At 37.6% G+C, this 17,426-nt stretch overlaps 1 protein-coding gene across 1 annotated transcript; it reads left to right on the top strand.

The window, feature by feature from the left end:
- The first annotated feature begins 283 nt into the window (after positions 1-283).
- Positions 284-17,203, top strand: CFH (complement factor H). The gene is made up of 7 exons (XM_027671955.1): positions 284-689; positions 5,766-5,951; positions 7,751-7,856; positions 9,032-9,108; positions 10,878-11,072; positions 13,245-13,415; positions 16,424-17,203. The coding sequence occupies exons 1-7, from the start codon at positions 629-631 to the stop codon at positions 16,609-16,611; spliced, it is 984 nt and encodes a 327-aa protein (XP_027527756.1). The 5' UTR covers positions 284-628; the 3' UTR covers positions 16,612-17,203.
- Positions 17,204-17,426: the final 223 nt, after the last annotated feature.

Genomic DNA, 17,426 nt, shown 5'->3' with positions numbered 1-17,426 from the left:
TTATTTAATCAAGAATTTGATCAAGTACGTTTCCTTTGCTCTGGGCAGTTGGTTATTTTATATAAGAAAGAGTGAGTCACCAGTAAGTCACTTGATATTTTTGTCTGCCTTTTATTTTGATTGTTTTTAGCATCGATCTTGAACTATATGTGTAGAGAAGAAGATTTTTACACACATTTAACATGATTTTGTTTTCTAACTACAAGCAAACAACACACAAAGAATCGCAAAATAATTTATGTGTACAACTGCTTTTAGATACCAAAAAAATAATCTTATATGAGTATGTAGGGGATAAATCTGAAGGAAAAAAAAGAGAAAAAGACAAAAAGCATGATGAAAAAAGAAGCAGATCACAAGAAAGGAATGTGTCAATCTAAATTACCAGGCTTTTATTTATTTATTTATTCCTTTAGCAAGGTTTAGAGAGGGAAGGGAAAAAAAAATAAATACTTGTATGTTGCAAGAGGTTTAGGGGAAGTTACTGCTGAAATCAGCGTATAAATGGTTTGCAAGGTCAGTCTCTGGAGCAGTTAGTGAGTAAAACAGGAGTGGAAATAACACAAAGTACTCAAAAAAAGGAGGGTCCAATCCTGAATGTGTTTGGATGAGTTTCTGAATCTCCAGAATGTTGTTCCTGGGCTATGCAGCTCTGCTCTTATGTTGGACGTCTTGTACTGCACAAAGAGGTAAGCTTTAATGTAGAAAAAAATCAGAGCTCTTTCTTAAAGTGTATGTGAAGCTGGTATTTAAAACAATATGTAGAGGCATTGTAGCCTTTCTAATGAACTTCTGGCAACAGTGACTGAGATTTCTTCTGGCAGTAGTTACACCTTTAGTATTTTATATCTTATCATAGGTATTACTTCACCTATTTATTTGGATAACTACTGCTGTTATTAATCTGATGCCCAAATTTTAAAGGTTAATATCAGTGTAAACTAGAGCCAGATGACTGATATTTTATTAATTATGTTTGTTAATTATTCTAACATCTAAAACCAGTAAACAATTAGTAGAATAAGATAGAAAATATTCCATAAATGTGCATTTATTTCTGTCTAGAATAATCTGTGAGATGATCTGAGAAAGAGGAATAATTACTAAATTGACTGAAAAGCTTATAAAATATCTCTTGACTGACAGACTGTTTTTAGTCTATGAAATGAGATAGATGTATACAAGTATGCTTTTGTACAGGTTTAAAGAGGTAGCTAGTATACTGGGTATCTTTTCACAAGCCTCTGATGCTTTTTTTTTCTCTACTGAATTTATTTTTCCTTATTTGTGTTTATATTGTTTAATCTACCCTCAGTAATTTAATTTTTTTTGTCTTTGCACAGACTGTTGAGGAAAGGGTGCTGTGTGGTTTTGAGCTAGTGTGTCTTTGCTTGGTTCAGGTTGTTTTTAATTTTGGGTGAAGACTATGAAGACCTTATTAATCAAAACAATCCAATGGACTTGACTTTTGTAAAACCGAAAAAATCAGGAAATTAAAGGAATATCTTACCTTAATTAAATATGTTATCACAGTGCTTTATTTAGGTCAGGGAGATTGCAAAGGAATGTGAATGTAGCAAAATTTGATTTATCCAGGACAATTATTACCATGGGTCATGCAGGATTCTTAGTTCCAGCTCCATACTGGAAGTCTGTGTGAGTTGTTCCAAGAGCTGAATTTTTGCACGAGGACAGAAAAACACTTCTACTTGGATTTGTAGCTTGTGCTTGACTTTGTGGAAGTTGCTACCAGCACAATGATGGTAAGAAAGCAGCTTGAGCTATTTCTAACTGAGGTCAAGTCACATGTAAATTCTGAATGAATTATTCCTGATCTCCTTGTCTCTCACTAAAGGATTTGAAGGTATGCATTTAATGCATGCTTTCAAATATAGAAATAAAACCCTTCCAGTATTGGTGAGTACATATGGTGAGTGCATGATGTAATTCATATAGTTTTGAAGTACATCCTGTCAGAAAATTTCTTCATCTCAAGCTACTAAGAGACTGCATTTAAAAATATAATAATTAGCTGAATTTGTAAATAAATAAATAAATAGATAGATAGATAGATAAATAAATAAAATCTGAGACTTGATGGTAATGCATACCATCAATATCAGGGCAGGAGTGGGAATGATCAGAGAGACTTGATATAAAACTCAGAAGGAAGCATTTCTTAGTAATGATGAATAAACTAAGATTATCTTTCATGCTTTTTTTTTTTAATGTAAACACACTGGTGGCTAATAAGGCCAATACAAGATAGACACGTCCAATTGCAAAAGGCACAGCAGAAAGACTCCTTAGATGGTATATTCTGCAAGACACGATTCTTTCTGCATTGTCTTTTCTCCTCAAGGGTGATCATGCATGCTTTCTCAAAGGCATCAGCAGTGTTATAGATGGTGTGTCTCCAGGCCTCCCAATTGGAGGCCAGAGTAGACCAATTATGTTGATCAATATGGCCAAGGCTGAGATGTTGTTTCAGGGAGTCCTTGTATCTTTTCTTTGGGGCTCCTCTCTTGCAGCAGCTGGTGGCAAGTTCACCATAAAGCAAGATCTTAGAGAGGTGGAAGTCCTTCATCCTGGAGACGTGCCCTGCCCAGCGCAGCTGTGTTCTCACTAACATGGCCTCAGTACTTGTGATTGCTGCTTTTTCTAGAACAGATGTATTGGTCACATAATCTGACCAGTGGATGTTTAGGATTGATGGAAGCGTTCTGGGAGACGCAGGTGGTGGCGGTACAACCTTCGAGCCTGCATAGTGGATTTTTTAGGTGAGATGCAGTATGCGCGGAACTGGGCCCACCCTTTCATCCTAAGGTTCCTCTGCCAGGGCTGAATGAGCTTGGATGGTGGCTGCGAGGTCCTCAGGACATAGGTTTGATTAGAGCGTCCTTCTCTTAGATGGATGGCTTTACAGGGCTAAACGAGCTCCATCTGCTTGGGTTTGGAGTTAGAGTTGTCCTTCTCCTAGGCTGACTGCCTGAAGGCTAGCAGGCTCATCCTGCCCATGGATATATTGTATCTGACCCTGCAGTTTTGACCTGTCTGGCATGGAAGACCCTGCTGAAGGCATGTACCATCACCAGCATAGCTCGCAACCGCAAAGGGGTACACAGGCTTCTTTCCACTACGCCGGATTGGGGCAAGCCATTCACCCCCTACTTTTCTGCCACCCATCTATGCTCAATCTCGGACAAATACTCAGGAACATCCCTTTGTCCTGACCATCCATTCAGGACACAGTAAATATATCCAAAACGTACCAAACCTGGGCAGTAGCTGCAGGTGAGCCAAAAACAAACCGTTCCAACCTCCGCACCCACCCGGGGCTCGGGTACTTCCCAAGGCCCCAGCCCGGCCAAGACCCCCCAACCCCCCAGACGAACCCACTATCCACCCTGACCTTATCCTCCCCCCACCGTGTTACCACAGATCTTCCCATGCACTGCTCCCCCACGACACACCACACACTCCATACGGGACTGCCCGCCCGGCTTCCCGCCAGCCCGAGGACCCCCATGGCCCACTCGACATCACACCCCTCCCCCAAACCGGACCGACAAACCTCTGTGTGCTCCGAGGTTCTCCCTCTCCTCTCCCACAAGGTCGCAGTCCTTGCCGGCGAAGCTCCCCCTCTCCTTTCTCCCCGCCGGGGGCCACCCCAGGACCACACGCCCACAGCGCACGGCAGAAGGGCCCATTCTGCACAAGAGACAATTAAAAAAATATAATACAACTCAGAAGTAAAGGAGGAACAGAGTAGAGAAGCTCTCCCTGCACTCAGTAGCCTATTTTTTAAATCTTACATTGCAGTGTGCTTTCTCAGCTTGCAAAGTGAAAGTGCTAATTCAAATGAGGTCTAATGAAAAGTATGTGGAATTAGAAAAATTCCTTTTCTTGTCATTACAAAGAACTTTTTTGGGTAAACTAACCATTTTTAACTCGGTTGAAAGACAGAATTAGCTCCCGTTCATTTTGCTTATTCCTGCATTTTCCAAAAATGTTGTTAGAAAGCAAATGCGTCTTAATCTTGCTAAGAAAAGTATAAAGCCCTGCTATGTTTTTATAGTAGGGTAGTACCCTCTAGTGCATAGAGGCAATAATTTTTATTCAGATGTAATTATTCATAGGAGGGAGCAAACTAATTAAAGTAATGGGAAAAAACATGAACATGCGGGCACACTCTTCCTTTAGCACCTCAGCAGTATTGCCAAAACTTGTCCAATTCCTCTGGCTACTTAAAACAACCAAACTAAAGTTATTAGATCTCACAATTACCATTATTTTCTTTATATTTTCAAAATGCCATACAGAACGTTTAAAATTATACATGTTTTTCTTGTAGCAAATCTTTTTTTTCCTGATTTTTAAACAGTTCTATAAAATTATGCCTCTAATTTGGTAGGTACTCCACTGACTGAAATAGGGAGTGCTCAAGGCTATGTCTTTGCCCAACTCAAGTATAATTCACTTTCCACATTTTGAGGTGGAAGAATGAGTGTTTTTCCTGCTCACTTTGTGTCACAAATCCAGGCTCCCTAGTCTGTGGTTGGGATCTCTGCAGTGTAATTCAGTAAGCTGTAACTCTGCATCCCTCACATGAAAAAGGATTCCAGTTATTTTTCCTGTAGTCCTGTTTTCAAGAAGCACCTGGACAACCTGCAGGAAAGCTTCAGTGAGAGTACTGCTGCTTTCTCAAACCTTTGGCCTTACAGCTGACTGGAGAGAGGACTTCTGTGCCAGGTCTCTGCTGCGTAATGAATGGACTCACCAAGGACTTTCCTTCCCTGCTGGAGAATTCTTCTCCTGTTTATTTTCTGTACAGAGATTTATTTCTTTTCCAAGGCTTCATTTCTCAGGGGTTGTTTTATTTATTCTTGATGAATTCTCACCTTTCATGTTCAGATGGAAACCAGACTTCATTGCATCTAATTAGCTAGACTGTTCAGGCTCTGTTACTCTGGGTAAAGCTTCAGCCTTCTAAATGAGTGCATTTCAGTCACCCAGGCACTGAAAATTAGTCACTGAAATTAGTTCAATAATTATAAACAACTAAAAAAATTGTTTCTTAACAAAATCATTTAGTCTTTCATTAACAGCTTCCCAACATTTGTTTCTTTCCGCTTTAGTCTGGCTTTTCTCATTCTCAATTAATTAACTAAATTGATTCAGGCTCATTTGTTGTAATTCGTAATCTCATAGGTAAGAGAAAAGAAGTTTTGGACTATCAGGTGATCTGAGCCTGGAGAGAAAGTTTAGGCAAAGCAAAGGTGAGAGGAGATTTGACAGAGTTTGATCAAATGACACATGAAATTAATGTCAGTAAAGATGGTGGTGGTTGGAGAAGAAAACAGTTTGAAAGGAAACTCTGTACAGAGTGCATAGAGTTGTTTTCTGTGGCAATGGAAGGACAGGCATGGAGCAACTCCTGCAGATGGAAGGGTAGGAGGTGTCTGTGGTTAGAACCAGGGCACTAATCTCATCTCAGTCTTTGTAACTAAAATCTGTTTCGTGAATCATCACGTGTGGTTTCTTGGCACTTCCTTGGCTATTTTCATGTCCTTCTAAAGGTCTATTCATATTCTTACAAATGTAGATTCTTGACGGTTTCCTATTTTGTGCTGATTAAATAGAAAACTTATGTTGATTTGCTCACAAATGTCCAGAGGATTTCGTGCTACATTTTCTATTGTAAAATTGTTTTTGTGTTTGTAACATGTGCTTCAGTCACCAATATTTTTATTTAAAATTTTTAGCTTGTGAAGAACCTCCTCCTAGGAGGGTTAAGGAAGTGCCTACTAAAATATGGGACAAACCTCCCTATCCACATGGTACTCAAGCAACATACAGTTGTCGGCCTGGATATATAAAACCTGGACGAATTATGTTTAAGTGCGTTGATGGGGCATGGCAGCAGCAGCCCCCAGTGACAGAATGCAAAGGTAAGTATTTATGCAAAACAGAAGCAAACATTTGACCTGACAGATCACATTCCTTGCCAGTGATGTCAATGTGAAATTGCCGTTGTATCTTTACCTGTAACTTACTTATTTCTGCAGTCTTTAAAATATCATCCCAAAAAGTATGTATGCATAAGGAAACATTTTTTGAAGTTCATTTTCTCCAGATCAAAAGATTTATTTTTTTTTTTCTTTACAGAAGATCTTACTCTAGGCCAGCCTTATTAACCCAACTTACATTACTAAGATCAGTTTGTTAATTCTTAGAAGCTTCCTTACAATATTTTACGTAATGTCTAATACAGATGAAATTTACAGTCTAAGCAGAAGAAAGCACTAACCTAACTTCTGAATGCAGTCAAGAGACAGTTTATTCAACTAGTTCTGTGAACGATATAATTTCTTGGAAGTGGGGTATTATTTTTCCCTGCCTTTTCTTTTAATCTGTAATTCACAATTAGGATGAGAGCTTTTACTTATTATCTCTAGTGTACTGTGCTAAGAGTTTAGAAGTATCTCACAACCTCATATGGAATTCGTTAGTGAAGATGTTGAAGTTTATTATTGTTAGTCAGCAGATACTTCTTTTCTGTAATAACTGAGTTTTAAACACAAAGGAATATTAGAAACAGGGGGACTTTTTCTTGCATATCTAACATACAACATTTTTACGAGTAGAATATAAATGTTTGATTTAATAATATAAATTTAAGTTCCAGGTGTCATTCAAACAGAGATTGATACAAATCATGAGGAAGAGTTGATTAAGAAAGTTGCTGCAATTTTTTTTTACATTTTTTATTTAGTCACCATCTCAGCTTTTAGATTTATTTGTTTAACTACTCAGTGAACACGAACCTGTACAAAATTTGGTGTAGTTTTAAGTACCATGTTTTAGCAAATACTGCCACCCAGTGAGCAGCTACTGCAACCGGCAAGGTGGGTGTCAAGAGAGAAGGGATGCTCTGCCACAGACTAAGGGAACACATTCTTTTTCCAGGATAGACCACAGTAGACAGCAAAATTGATCATGAGTTTTCCATTTTCTCTGAATCCCACTGTAGTGAGTGTAGGGCCTACTCAAACACCTCCTGGTTGGAAAAAAAACAAGGATGTTGATATGCCCTAAGAAATGAAATTGCCTTGATCAATAGGGAGCAGGAAAGACTTCTGAGGAGGGCTGATAGGTTTTAGCTGTGCAGTTTATTTAGCAGTCCATATTATAGCATCAAAAGGGGAAGAATGAGAGGGATGGTATGTTCATCTCTGCCACTCTTGGGAATCCAGAGTAAAGAGTTAAGAATGTCCTATGGGGAACTTTGAGCAAAAAGCACTAAGGATCAAAATACTCCGGTGGCTTTACATCCCCCCCCTTTTTCCTCAGCACATTTTTATTTCCAATCATGGATGCATTCTCTAATGGAAGCTTTGGACAAGTTTATGTCACAAATTGCATAAAACATTGCCATAAATTTGTCATAAAACTTAAGATGCACTCAACCTTTTTAAAGGTATAAAACCAACCAATTTGGGGTTTGGGGTTTGGGTTTTTTTTAAAGGAGCACATACATACTCCAATATGTTCTCATTGAAAATAGTGATAAAAAAGGGGGGCATTAATCAAACTAATATTGAGCATTTTTGAATTTTTGAAAGGCCTGTACTCACTACTAGTTATTGAGAAAATGCTGTCTTTTACATTTTCACGTTCCTATGTATGGTGTAAGTACGTTTTTTTTCCTCTTCATCATCATCATCTTCTTTTCTTTTTTTTTTACCAGAAAAGCCCTGTGGGCATCCTGGAGATACTCAGTTTGGTTCCTTTGAACTTACCGTTGGAAGTGAATTTGTATTTGGTGCCAGAGTTGAGTACAGATGTAATGATGGGTAATACTTGTTTAATTCAGTGTATGGGAATTAACATAAGGTGTTAATTATAGTGTCAGTTATAGATTTGTTCTCTGTAATGCAGCTGTAAAGCATCTTACTGATATTCACTACTTGCTTATGGTTGAATTTGAATTTCTGCAATTATGGTAATACTAAAGATAACTCTTTCTCGTCGGGTGCTGCTGGAGTAACTGAACTCCTGCACTTGATGCTTCATCCGAAGTGTCTAAAATACGTAAGGCTTTATCTAACTTGAAATCATGGCTGTTGAGTAGAAAACAAAAATAGTGACCTGTCTGTAAAGCTGCATCATGACTCCACGAGCCAGCCAGTTCAGATGGAAGTGCTGGTCAGTATGCTGGAGTCTGTGCTGTCAGTAGGCAGCCAGGATGCAGTTGTGTTAGAGAAGTCATTAGGCCATGCCACAATCTCCTCTTCAGAACCACAACTGCTTCAATCATTTTTTGCATTATGAAGTAAAATGTATTGTAAAAAATCTTTGAAGGAAGACATTTCTGGTAGACTCACTAGCTCTCAGCATGGTACTGTGGTTTAGCCATGGTTTTTGCCATTGTTATATTACTGGAATCTAGTCTGAGTTCCACAAAGAGAGCTCCAAAATCAATATTCTCCTTAATCCCTTAGCTTCTGTTCCTCACAGTCATTTCAGACCATCTATACTTCCTCTGACTGCATTTCAGACCAAGCAGAAGCCATGGCAATGTGTCCATATTGCCCTCAAACTTAGGATAATACTTCCTTATAAAAGCACGACACATATGGTTTGGATTAAGTCCTGTGTGGATGCTGTCACATGGCTTTCAGCCACACTAGAAGAGAAGGAACAGGAGCTTTATTCTCCTTGCTACTGACTGTGCAAATTGCCTCTAGGTTATTTATTATGTAGCCAGAGCTTGCTATCTCTGTAATGAAGAAGCCTTCTTACTAATTCCTTCCTACTTTCTGATTTTATTTTATATTTTCACATTTGCAATTAAGGGAAAACAAATAGGAGACATGCAGATCAAAAAACTACTCTGTTTTGTTGCATTTTGATTGTTTTGTGCTGGAACATCTGACACCTACTTCCTTTGCTTCAAGAACAGCAGCACTGTTGTTTCTGTCACATAATGAAACTGTATTTTAGCATTGTTTACTTTTTATTGGGTAAGATACCAGATGCTCAGCCAAAGAAATTACCGTGAGTGTCAGGCAGATGGATGGAGCAATGATATCCCTTACTGTGAAGGTAAATGGAGTTTTATTCTCTATTTAATTCATTTATTTATTTTTTAAAATTTACTAATTCAATTGCATTTAATTCTCTATCAGACTGCCTTTTTATCTGATAGTCTGAAACTATCTAGAACTAGTCTGTGATCATTTATAGGTATTAATTCACATATGTTTAAATTCAAGTTAGGCAGCAGTGAAACCCTTACAATGACTGCTCAGCCAGTTTAGTCCAAGAAGCTTTTGTTAAAAACCATTCACGAAATGCAGTCCGGTCACTTCCAAAATGGTTTAAAGCTCTGCCTCACCTAAAGGCCCTGATAGAGTAGCTGCCTGCAAAACATGGCTGCAAAAGATATTTGGGATGCTGTGCTTCAAAGGAGTGTGAAGGCATGTGTGTTTCTAGCTAGTTCCCTCCTCCACCCTTGTGAAAATCCTAACCATTCAGATTTTGTTACAAGGTCTTCTCCCTATTATTAGCATACTGTGAAAGATGTTCAGTCAGTTAGTGTGAGAGCAAGGGAGACTCAGACATCAAGACTTAAAAGACTGGATGGCTCAGATGATGCTTCCCTGATCTTTGATGATATAATTTTTAATTGGTCTATTTTTAATATATGTGGGCAGCAATGACATTTTCTCTGATGTCAGGAAAAGGTCTCTAAGTAAAGAATCACAAAAGAAAGTAGATATCTTTCTCTTGTCTAGAGTTTGTTGTCTGTGTTCTGACATTTCCTTGGATTTAGATACGTCCCATTTAGTTAATGGATTTTGAGCGTCCTCAAAATTAGGCATACAGGTCTCTCTGCACAGTATAGAGCAAGGGTTTCTAGCTTTTTTTGTCATGTGTTACCAATATACTGCAATTTTGAAGTCCTCCTAAGATAGATATTTCTTTCATGGTTGACTTTTCATTGAAATACAATTGCGTATGAAAAAAAGTATTTGTATAATGTCCTAAATGTGAGGAACCTAGAAGACAGAACAGGAGCTCCCAAAAAAGGCAGATGACTTATAAGATGGTGAATGCTTCAGAGACAAGTGGGAGCTTTGGTAGACAAAACACAAGCCACTTTTTTACCTGCTCAGGGATGTCTGTGTGAACATTTAAGATTGAGTTTTGATAGTAATTTTCCCCCTCGATACGAAATATTTGATGACATACGTTAATTCTTCCTTTTTTTCTGCAGGTAAAAAATTGGGAGATGCTAGAGGTCTAAATTAATGGCTGACACTGTGTTTGTTTACTTTAGTAATATCATTTCTCTGATAACCTTAGCTAGGATTTTAGTTAATAGCTGAACTGTTCTGGTCAGCCTGTAATGTAGCACTTTTCCAGATATCTGTCTATAGCAAATTCAGTTTGGTACAGCTCTAAACTAATTTTGACAAATTTTAATGGCCCTGTGTGACAGTCAAGGCTCATCTGACCATCCATAGAATGCACAGGCTTATAGTATAATTTAGATTGGGTATGAGACCCCAGGAGGCCATGTAGTTCAGTGGGTGCTCTGTCTTTAGCCTTCAAGGGCAGACAAGAGGATGATGAGAACCGGTCTATAAGCTTCTTCCTGTGTCAGTCTGTCTTTTTCCTTAGGGGGTTGTATTATATCTGCTGAAAATGGTATCTGAATACATAACTAAAGAGTATATTTTTTAAATGTGTAAGGAAATTACAGTGAGTTTTCTGTATTTTCACTTTTTTGTGTGTCAATTTATTTTACAGACTAGATTTCAAAATTACTTCTTTCTTTCCTTTCCTTTTGTTTTGTTTTATTATTCCAGTGGTAAAGTGTTTACCTGTACAGGCACCAGAAAATGGAAGAATAATTATGGCTGGTGCATTTGAGCTAGACCAAGAATATGCCTTTGGCCAAGTTGTAAATTTTGAATGTAATGCAAAATACAAGCTTGTTGGAGCTAAAGAAATAATTTGCTCGTCTAATGGAAGATGGAGTAACGATGTGCCTCAGTGCCAAGGTAAAAGGGACACTACTTATAATGTGTAATTAAGAAGCTTTATTCTCACAGACTCCTAAGGACTGGTTACCACATGGGAAGCTACAAAGCTTTTACTTTATTTCACAACAATTAAACAATCTCTGTAAACAATCTCCATTGCATATATGAAGAAGAAGTAGGATAAGAAAGAGAAATGTGATAGTATTGGATGCTAATATAATCATAATAGACCATCTGTTTGTTCCACATTTTCGCTACAAGCTGAATATTTTGCCAGACTGCAGTCAAATTCTTTGAAAATAACTTTGATATGTCTACCAGAAATTCAATCACTTCAGTGTTAATTTAACCAAAGTAACTAGAAATGATTTTGAATCTATGTGAACGAAAAATAAACAAGTAGGATTTTTAATCCTAGGGTATATAGAATACAAAAAAAATCCTGATGGGTTTTTCTTTCTTCATGCTAAGGTGTTTTTACAAGTTAGAATGTTCATGTTTAGTTTTTACAGAACCACAGAATCACAGAAGAGGTGAGGTTGGAAGGGACCTCTGAAGAGCAATTAGCTAGGGCAAGTTGCTCAAGAGCATATTCAGTCAGCTTTTGAATATCTCCAGCAACAAAGGCTCCACAGCCTCTCTGGGTAACCCATTACAGTGCTTGAACACCCTTTAGTAAAAATGCTTAAGTGGTATTTCCTGTATTTCAATTCATTGCCCCTTCTCCTAGTATGGCTGGCTGCCAATGAGAAAGATCTGGCTCCGTCATCTTTACTTCTGCCTGCCCCACAGAAGTCAGGAATTTACACATATAAAAAAGACCCTCCCTCACCACCCCGAGCCTTTTTTTCTAGACTCTCTTAAATCTCTTTTAATCTGTCAGTTTTTCCAATTCCTTAATTATCTTCACTGGATTTGCTCCAATATGTCCATATCTTTCCTCTATTGAGGAGTTTGGACCTGGGGAGATGTAGAGGGAAAGCATCATCTCTTTTGATCTGCTGGCAACACTCTCCCCAGTGGAGCCCAGGATGCTGTTTTCCTTGTTTGCTGCAAAGGCACATTTCTGGCCCCTCTTCAACTTGTCCATCAGGATCTTTTTTTTTCTGCAAAACTACTTTTCAGCCAGTGGACTCCACGCTGCCCTGCCTGCAGCTTGTACAGGTGGATGGAGTTATTCCTCCCAGTTTGAGAACAGAGATTGTATGGGATTGGATTATCAGTATGTAAGAATGAATCCCAGGAAGATTATGGTAACAAACACTTAAATTCTCAGACTATCAAGTTTCTTATATTATTTATATGTTATCTGATCAGGAAGAATGTGTTTAAAAGACCAGAGTATGTCAGCATGGCAGATACACGTATGGTTTGTTCACAATGTCAGCACTGCATTTCACTGCTTTGAAATCCCCATTTATTATCATTTATAGCATAATCCCACATCAAAAGTGGAAGGAAACATATCTGCTTGTAACTTTTGCAGAATCTAGTGAATGTCATTTAACAATGACAGTTCCAATGAGCTATATTTCATCCTAAATACAAAGTAAGTTCAGCAAAGGAATCCAAGAGAACTCTTGGGTGTTCTGCTCTGTGACCTAGGAAGCAAAGCCTTGAATATTTTCTGGTTCTATGAATTCAGTTTTAGGAAACTGCAAGATCTTGGTGGTTTTATTGGGTTTGGCAAGGAGCCGGGATTGCTGATGTTCTTTCATAGATAGTTAAGCATTCTAGTGTCAGTTTTCCAGATACTGTAATTCATTTATCCTTTTGATGTAATGATTTAACTAATAATATACTGGCTATGGCAGTACACTAGGTTTTCTGGAAATTACAACCAAATTATCTGAAAAAGGAAAATCCTAGATTTCAGCTAACCTAGTTTCTGATTTTGGAATATATTCTGCATTATATATTGATTCTAGGATCCATTAAAATCCAAAGCAAAGCCCTGAAATTTGTCTCATGAATCAATTTGCAACTCATGCTGTGCTACTTTCTACCTGGAATCCACAATCAGGTCACTGAAGAGTTCTCAAATAAGTTTCAAACAGTTTCCAAATGCAAAAGTTTTTGTGAATTCAAAATCAGAAAATCCCAAAAACTAGATTTTATTACATTAGGATTTTATGCTTAGCAAATAAAAATAAACCAGAATACATGGCTTTTTGTCTTCCTCTATTTCAGATATTAACTGTGATGTGCCAGAAATTCCAAATGGATATGTACATTCTCCAAAGCAGTCTTACAAGGAATTGGAAATACTGCGGTTTTCCTGTAATGATGGATACAGATATGGCGAAAGATCAGATGCACTGTGCACTGAAACAGGATGGAATCCACCTCCCTATTGCACTGGTTAGTCTGACCTAAAGTGGTTTTACACATTTGTTGGGTTTGGAAGTAATTTCAGAGATTAATAAATTTATTCATAACAAAATAAATCCCATCCACATTTAACCAATATCCATGAAGATTTGGAAGGATTAAGTACTAAAGGGGCCAAGCAACTGGATAAGAGTTTTCCATGGAGAGCAGTAACAAAAGCAGTTAATTCAGGGTTTTTTTTAACTGGAGTGTAGATTGAGAGATCCTCAAAGCAACAATTGCTCCAGTATACTACATAAGCAAGATTGATGCTAAAATACTCATGCAGAATTGGTAGCTGTTGTTATTATATTGTATTTTTATATAATTCTGAATTAGTGGGAAGAATAAAAGAAAGAGATTTCTTGAGTTAGAAATAAATCCTAATTTGGACAGAGAGGAAGGATAAAGCTGAATACCTTCTACAAAACACAGTGAAAATGTTTTATCAAAGGAATAGAAAAAATCAGACACAGAAAAGAACATTTAAGCAAACAGGAAAAAAAGTATTAGTACCAGAGAAATTCAAACTGCAGAAGGAATCTGAAATTTTTAATGGCATGGAAAAATTTAATATTGAAACCAGCTTCTTGGAAAAGTGGTAAAAAGTCCTATTTCTTCACCTAAAATCTTGATACCTTCTTAAGTGCGCTTAACATGGACATAACTGGTACAAGTCAGAGACTGTGCAGTAAGTTGGAAGACTGAGTAAAGAAATATTTGTTTGATACCATAGGAATAGCAGCTGTATGAATAAAGTTGAGAAAAGCTAATAGTCTTAGCTTGATGACCTCCTAGTGAATCACAAGGAGTTCTTTGAGGGAGAGATAGAGGTTAATGCATCTTCAGGTATTTGAGATGTTCAGGTATTTGAGATGCTGTGTCACCAGAACCAAGACTCTGCTCCTTGTAATCAAAGGACTAAACACTCAGTAAAAGATCACTCAGCATCTCACTCTCTATGAACATATGAGACAATAGAAGTTTGCTTGACCTACTGAACTAACCTTTGCATTTTTTCTGAGTGTCCTGATGAGTCTTACTCATGAACAGACAGAGCACCTGGTTGCCAGTCATTATATCCATTCTTTAAAATCCCAGACTACTAGTTCTGATCAACCAGTTCCAACCAAAGAGAAACAATTCAAAAAAGATCCGTATTTCACTAATGGACCTTCAGTAAGAAGTTGTTGGTATACTGTGCAACCTTTCAGAAATGACTGGCAATTACAACAGTAAACATCTTTCAAAGTATGTTTCAAACTAAAATCCTGACTGAAGTTTGTAAGCTGCCTTTGAAGAGCTCTTCTGACATAGTAGGATAGTGTTGTAGGAAGATATGGAAGTAGTCCAATTTCTGAATTTCGGTCTATTGATGGCCATAAGTGTGTAAGCTGAAAATTACAATGCAGTTTTAATGCTGGATTACACGTAAAGCTGAAAACAATAGTACTTTCTACACAGACATTTTGTCAAGAATTGTGTGCAACATAGATTTGATGATCACTAGCCCCAAGAACCATGGACATAAAGCGATGTATAAACAGAGACCAAAGGACCATGGGGTGCATGAATCCTGCCCTTGTCGATGACCCTTAGTCTAGGATGAAGACAGCAATATATTTAATGTCATCCGAGCTGTAATTGAGCAACCACAGTATCCACAGCATTCAAACTTCACATCAGAAATTGCCTGAGAATCTCTGCAAATTAATATATTTACAATACTAAAGCTCTCTATTGCTTTTTAACTCTCAAATGCCTTCTGGGCAATTTGTATGACAAATCCATAATTTTTGAGGCTGGTCTTGTTTGACATCAGCCCTCTGGGTCATGGATTTTACTTTAGTTTAATTCAATTACAGCACTTACAGACTATATTTAAATCTCTAAATCTAGCAAACAGAAATATGCATGCTATGTCCCAACTGAAGCAGTTTGATGTAAATTTTGGGGAAATTATTAGTGCCTTAAATTGTCTTCAAGAAATTGCCAAACTCTTGAGACTGGAAAAAATTGTTAGCAACAGGGCAACATTGTAGGATGTTATTTACCACCTACCTTCCTGGGACCTCTTCCAGAAAGACTCCTTTAGAAATAAAGACTTGTCAGTCTTGGGGCCCACTCAGTTCTTGACCTTTCTGCTTCAAGATTAGTAATGGTACTAATTAATATGCACCGCCTACATTTGAGCAACATACTGCTTTTGAGGAGTGCCAAACAAACATTCTTCTAGACACCAATATACTGGGCTCTGATACTTGGGGCATATTCGAACAGTGGTTCTGGATCCTACTTGACTTATCACTGAACCTAGATGATTCAGCAGTACATGCATGCAACTGATTCACCCACCTTCACAGCAGGACCAACCCGTAGTCATTCCCTCCCAGCCCTGAGGGTGCTGGTGTTTTTTTCTGAATTGGAGGTAGAATACAAGAAATCTGAAGGACGGGTTCTATTTTATAAAGAATACATTTTCCTGGCTTCTCTGAGCATAAAGATATCATGGGTTTTTTAGAATAAGATTCTTGACGTTTTTCAGTTGTTGAAATACTTCCAGTGTCAGTGTAAGTCCCTAATCTTAATCACACAGCCTTTGAATGATCAGTTCCTAGTTAAGTGTCGATATTTCTCCCTTTAGGATCTGCAAGTGACACTGCCCTACTTTGGGACAGTGTCCATAAATGAGCCCAGCATAACCCAGCTGCAGAAAGACCTCCTGGAAAAAATTAGTCAGATTCAGTTTGATTTCCTCCAGTTCTTCCTCCAACCATTCCCTCTGCAATTGAGTTTTAAGCTTCTAATTAATATGACAGCAGTAACAGCTGTCATTCTTCTCTTACAGAACCATAAGAGTGGGAGAGGAATGTAATCTGTTCTTTGCCCTAAGAAAAATCTTTTTAACAATTTTATGCAGTTATGGTCAATATACTATGAAAACAAGAACTTAAGCAATAAATTTAAACATATTCTTCATTTTTTCTCTTTTTATTTAGAAATTGTGTGCTCTCCTCCAGTAGTTCACCACGGAAACTTTAGACCTGACAAAGGCAGTTACAAAACGGGTGATACAATCATGATACAGTGTGATCCTGGATATCATTTAAAAGCATTGACTGGCAGAAACACAGCTGAATGCACCGGGAATGGCTGGGTGCCTGAGCCAGCTTGTGTCCGTAAGTAACTCTCATGGATGAAAATACAAACTGTAGAGTTGTTAGAAGCATCTGAGAGAAAAAGAGGTCAAGAGCAGAACTTAAGGAGCATTAGACATGGGAGTCACTCATTTTTTTTCTTTGTGATGTAAAGCTTAATGTGATGGTTTAGAAAAATCACCTATAAAACAATGGTTTAATCAATATTTACATTATGTTTATTAACACAGGTATTATCTATTACTGTATTTGTGAATTTGTTAAAATGTGCTGTAGTCAGTTCACTTGTGCTCCACTCAAGGAGCATCCCAGCCAAGATAAGGGGACATCATGAGTGTTAAAGTACAAACTACAGGTAATGGTTGGAAAATGTCTTTCCTCTTAGCTATCACAGCTTTAGATTTTTACTTGCAGTTGTAGGTTGGTTTTATGAATAGTCACATATATTTCTATCTGTTATAACCTGTCAGATAACAAAACAAGGTATTGATGGTTGATGAGTTCTTTATTGACTTAAACTTCCCATAACTACAATGATAGTATTGCCCAGTAGGCACAGTATAAAAAATTGATATATAAATTAGCAATTAGTTTCATAATCTAGCACTCTTTGATCTTTGGTCATTGAAAATAAAAGAAAAACTTAGAACAGATTGTGAGAGAAACCCTGATGGAATCAGTCTTGTAAATGAACCTTTGGATAAGATGATTTGAGCTATTTCTGAAAAGTGCTCTGTTAATATCTGTATTAATGTTTTCTCTGTATTAGTATGGGTTCCAAAATTCAGATATCATTCTGAGACCACTTCATTCATTATTGAATGGTCTGTCCAGTGCCTGCCTC

Source organism: Neopelma chrysocephalum, unplaced genomic scaffold (assembly GCF_003984885.1).
Source record: "Neopelma chrysocephalum unplaced genomic scaffold, ASM398488v2 Primary Assembly neopelma1_97232, whole genome shotgun sequence".
Lineage (NCBI taxonomy): Eukaryota > Metazoa > Chordata > Aves > Passeriformes > Pipridae > Neopelma > Neopelma chrysocephalum.
The sequence above is the reverse complement of the archived record's forward strand: the minus strand, read 5'-3'. Positions and strand labels throughout refer to the sequence as shown.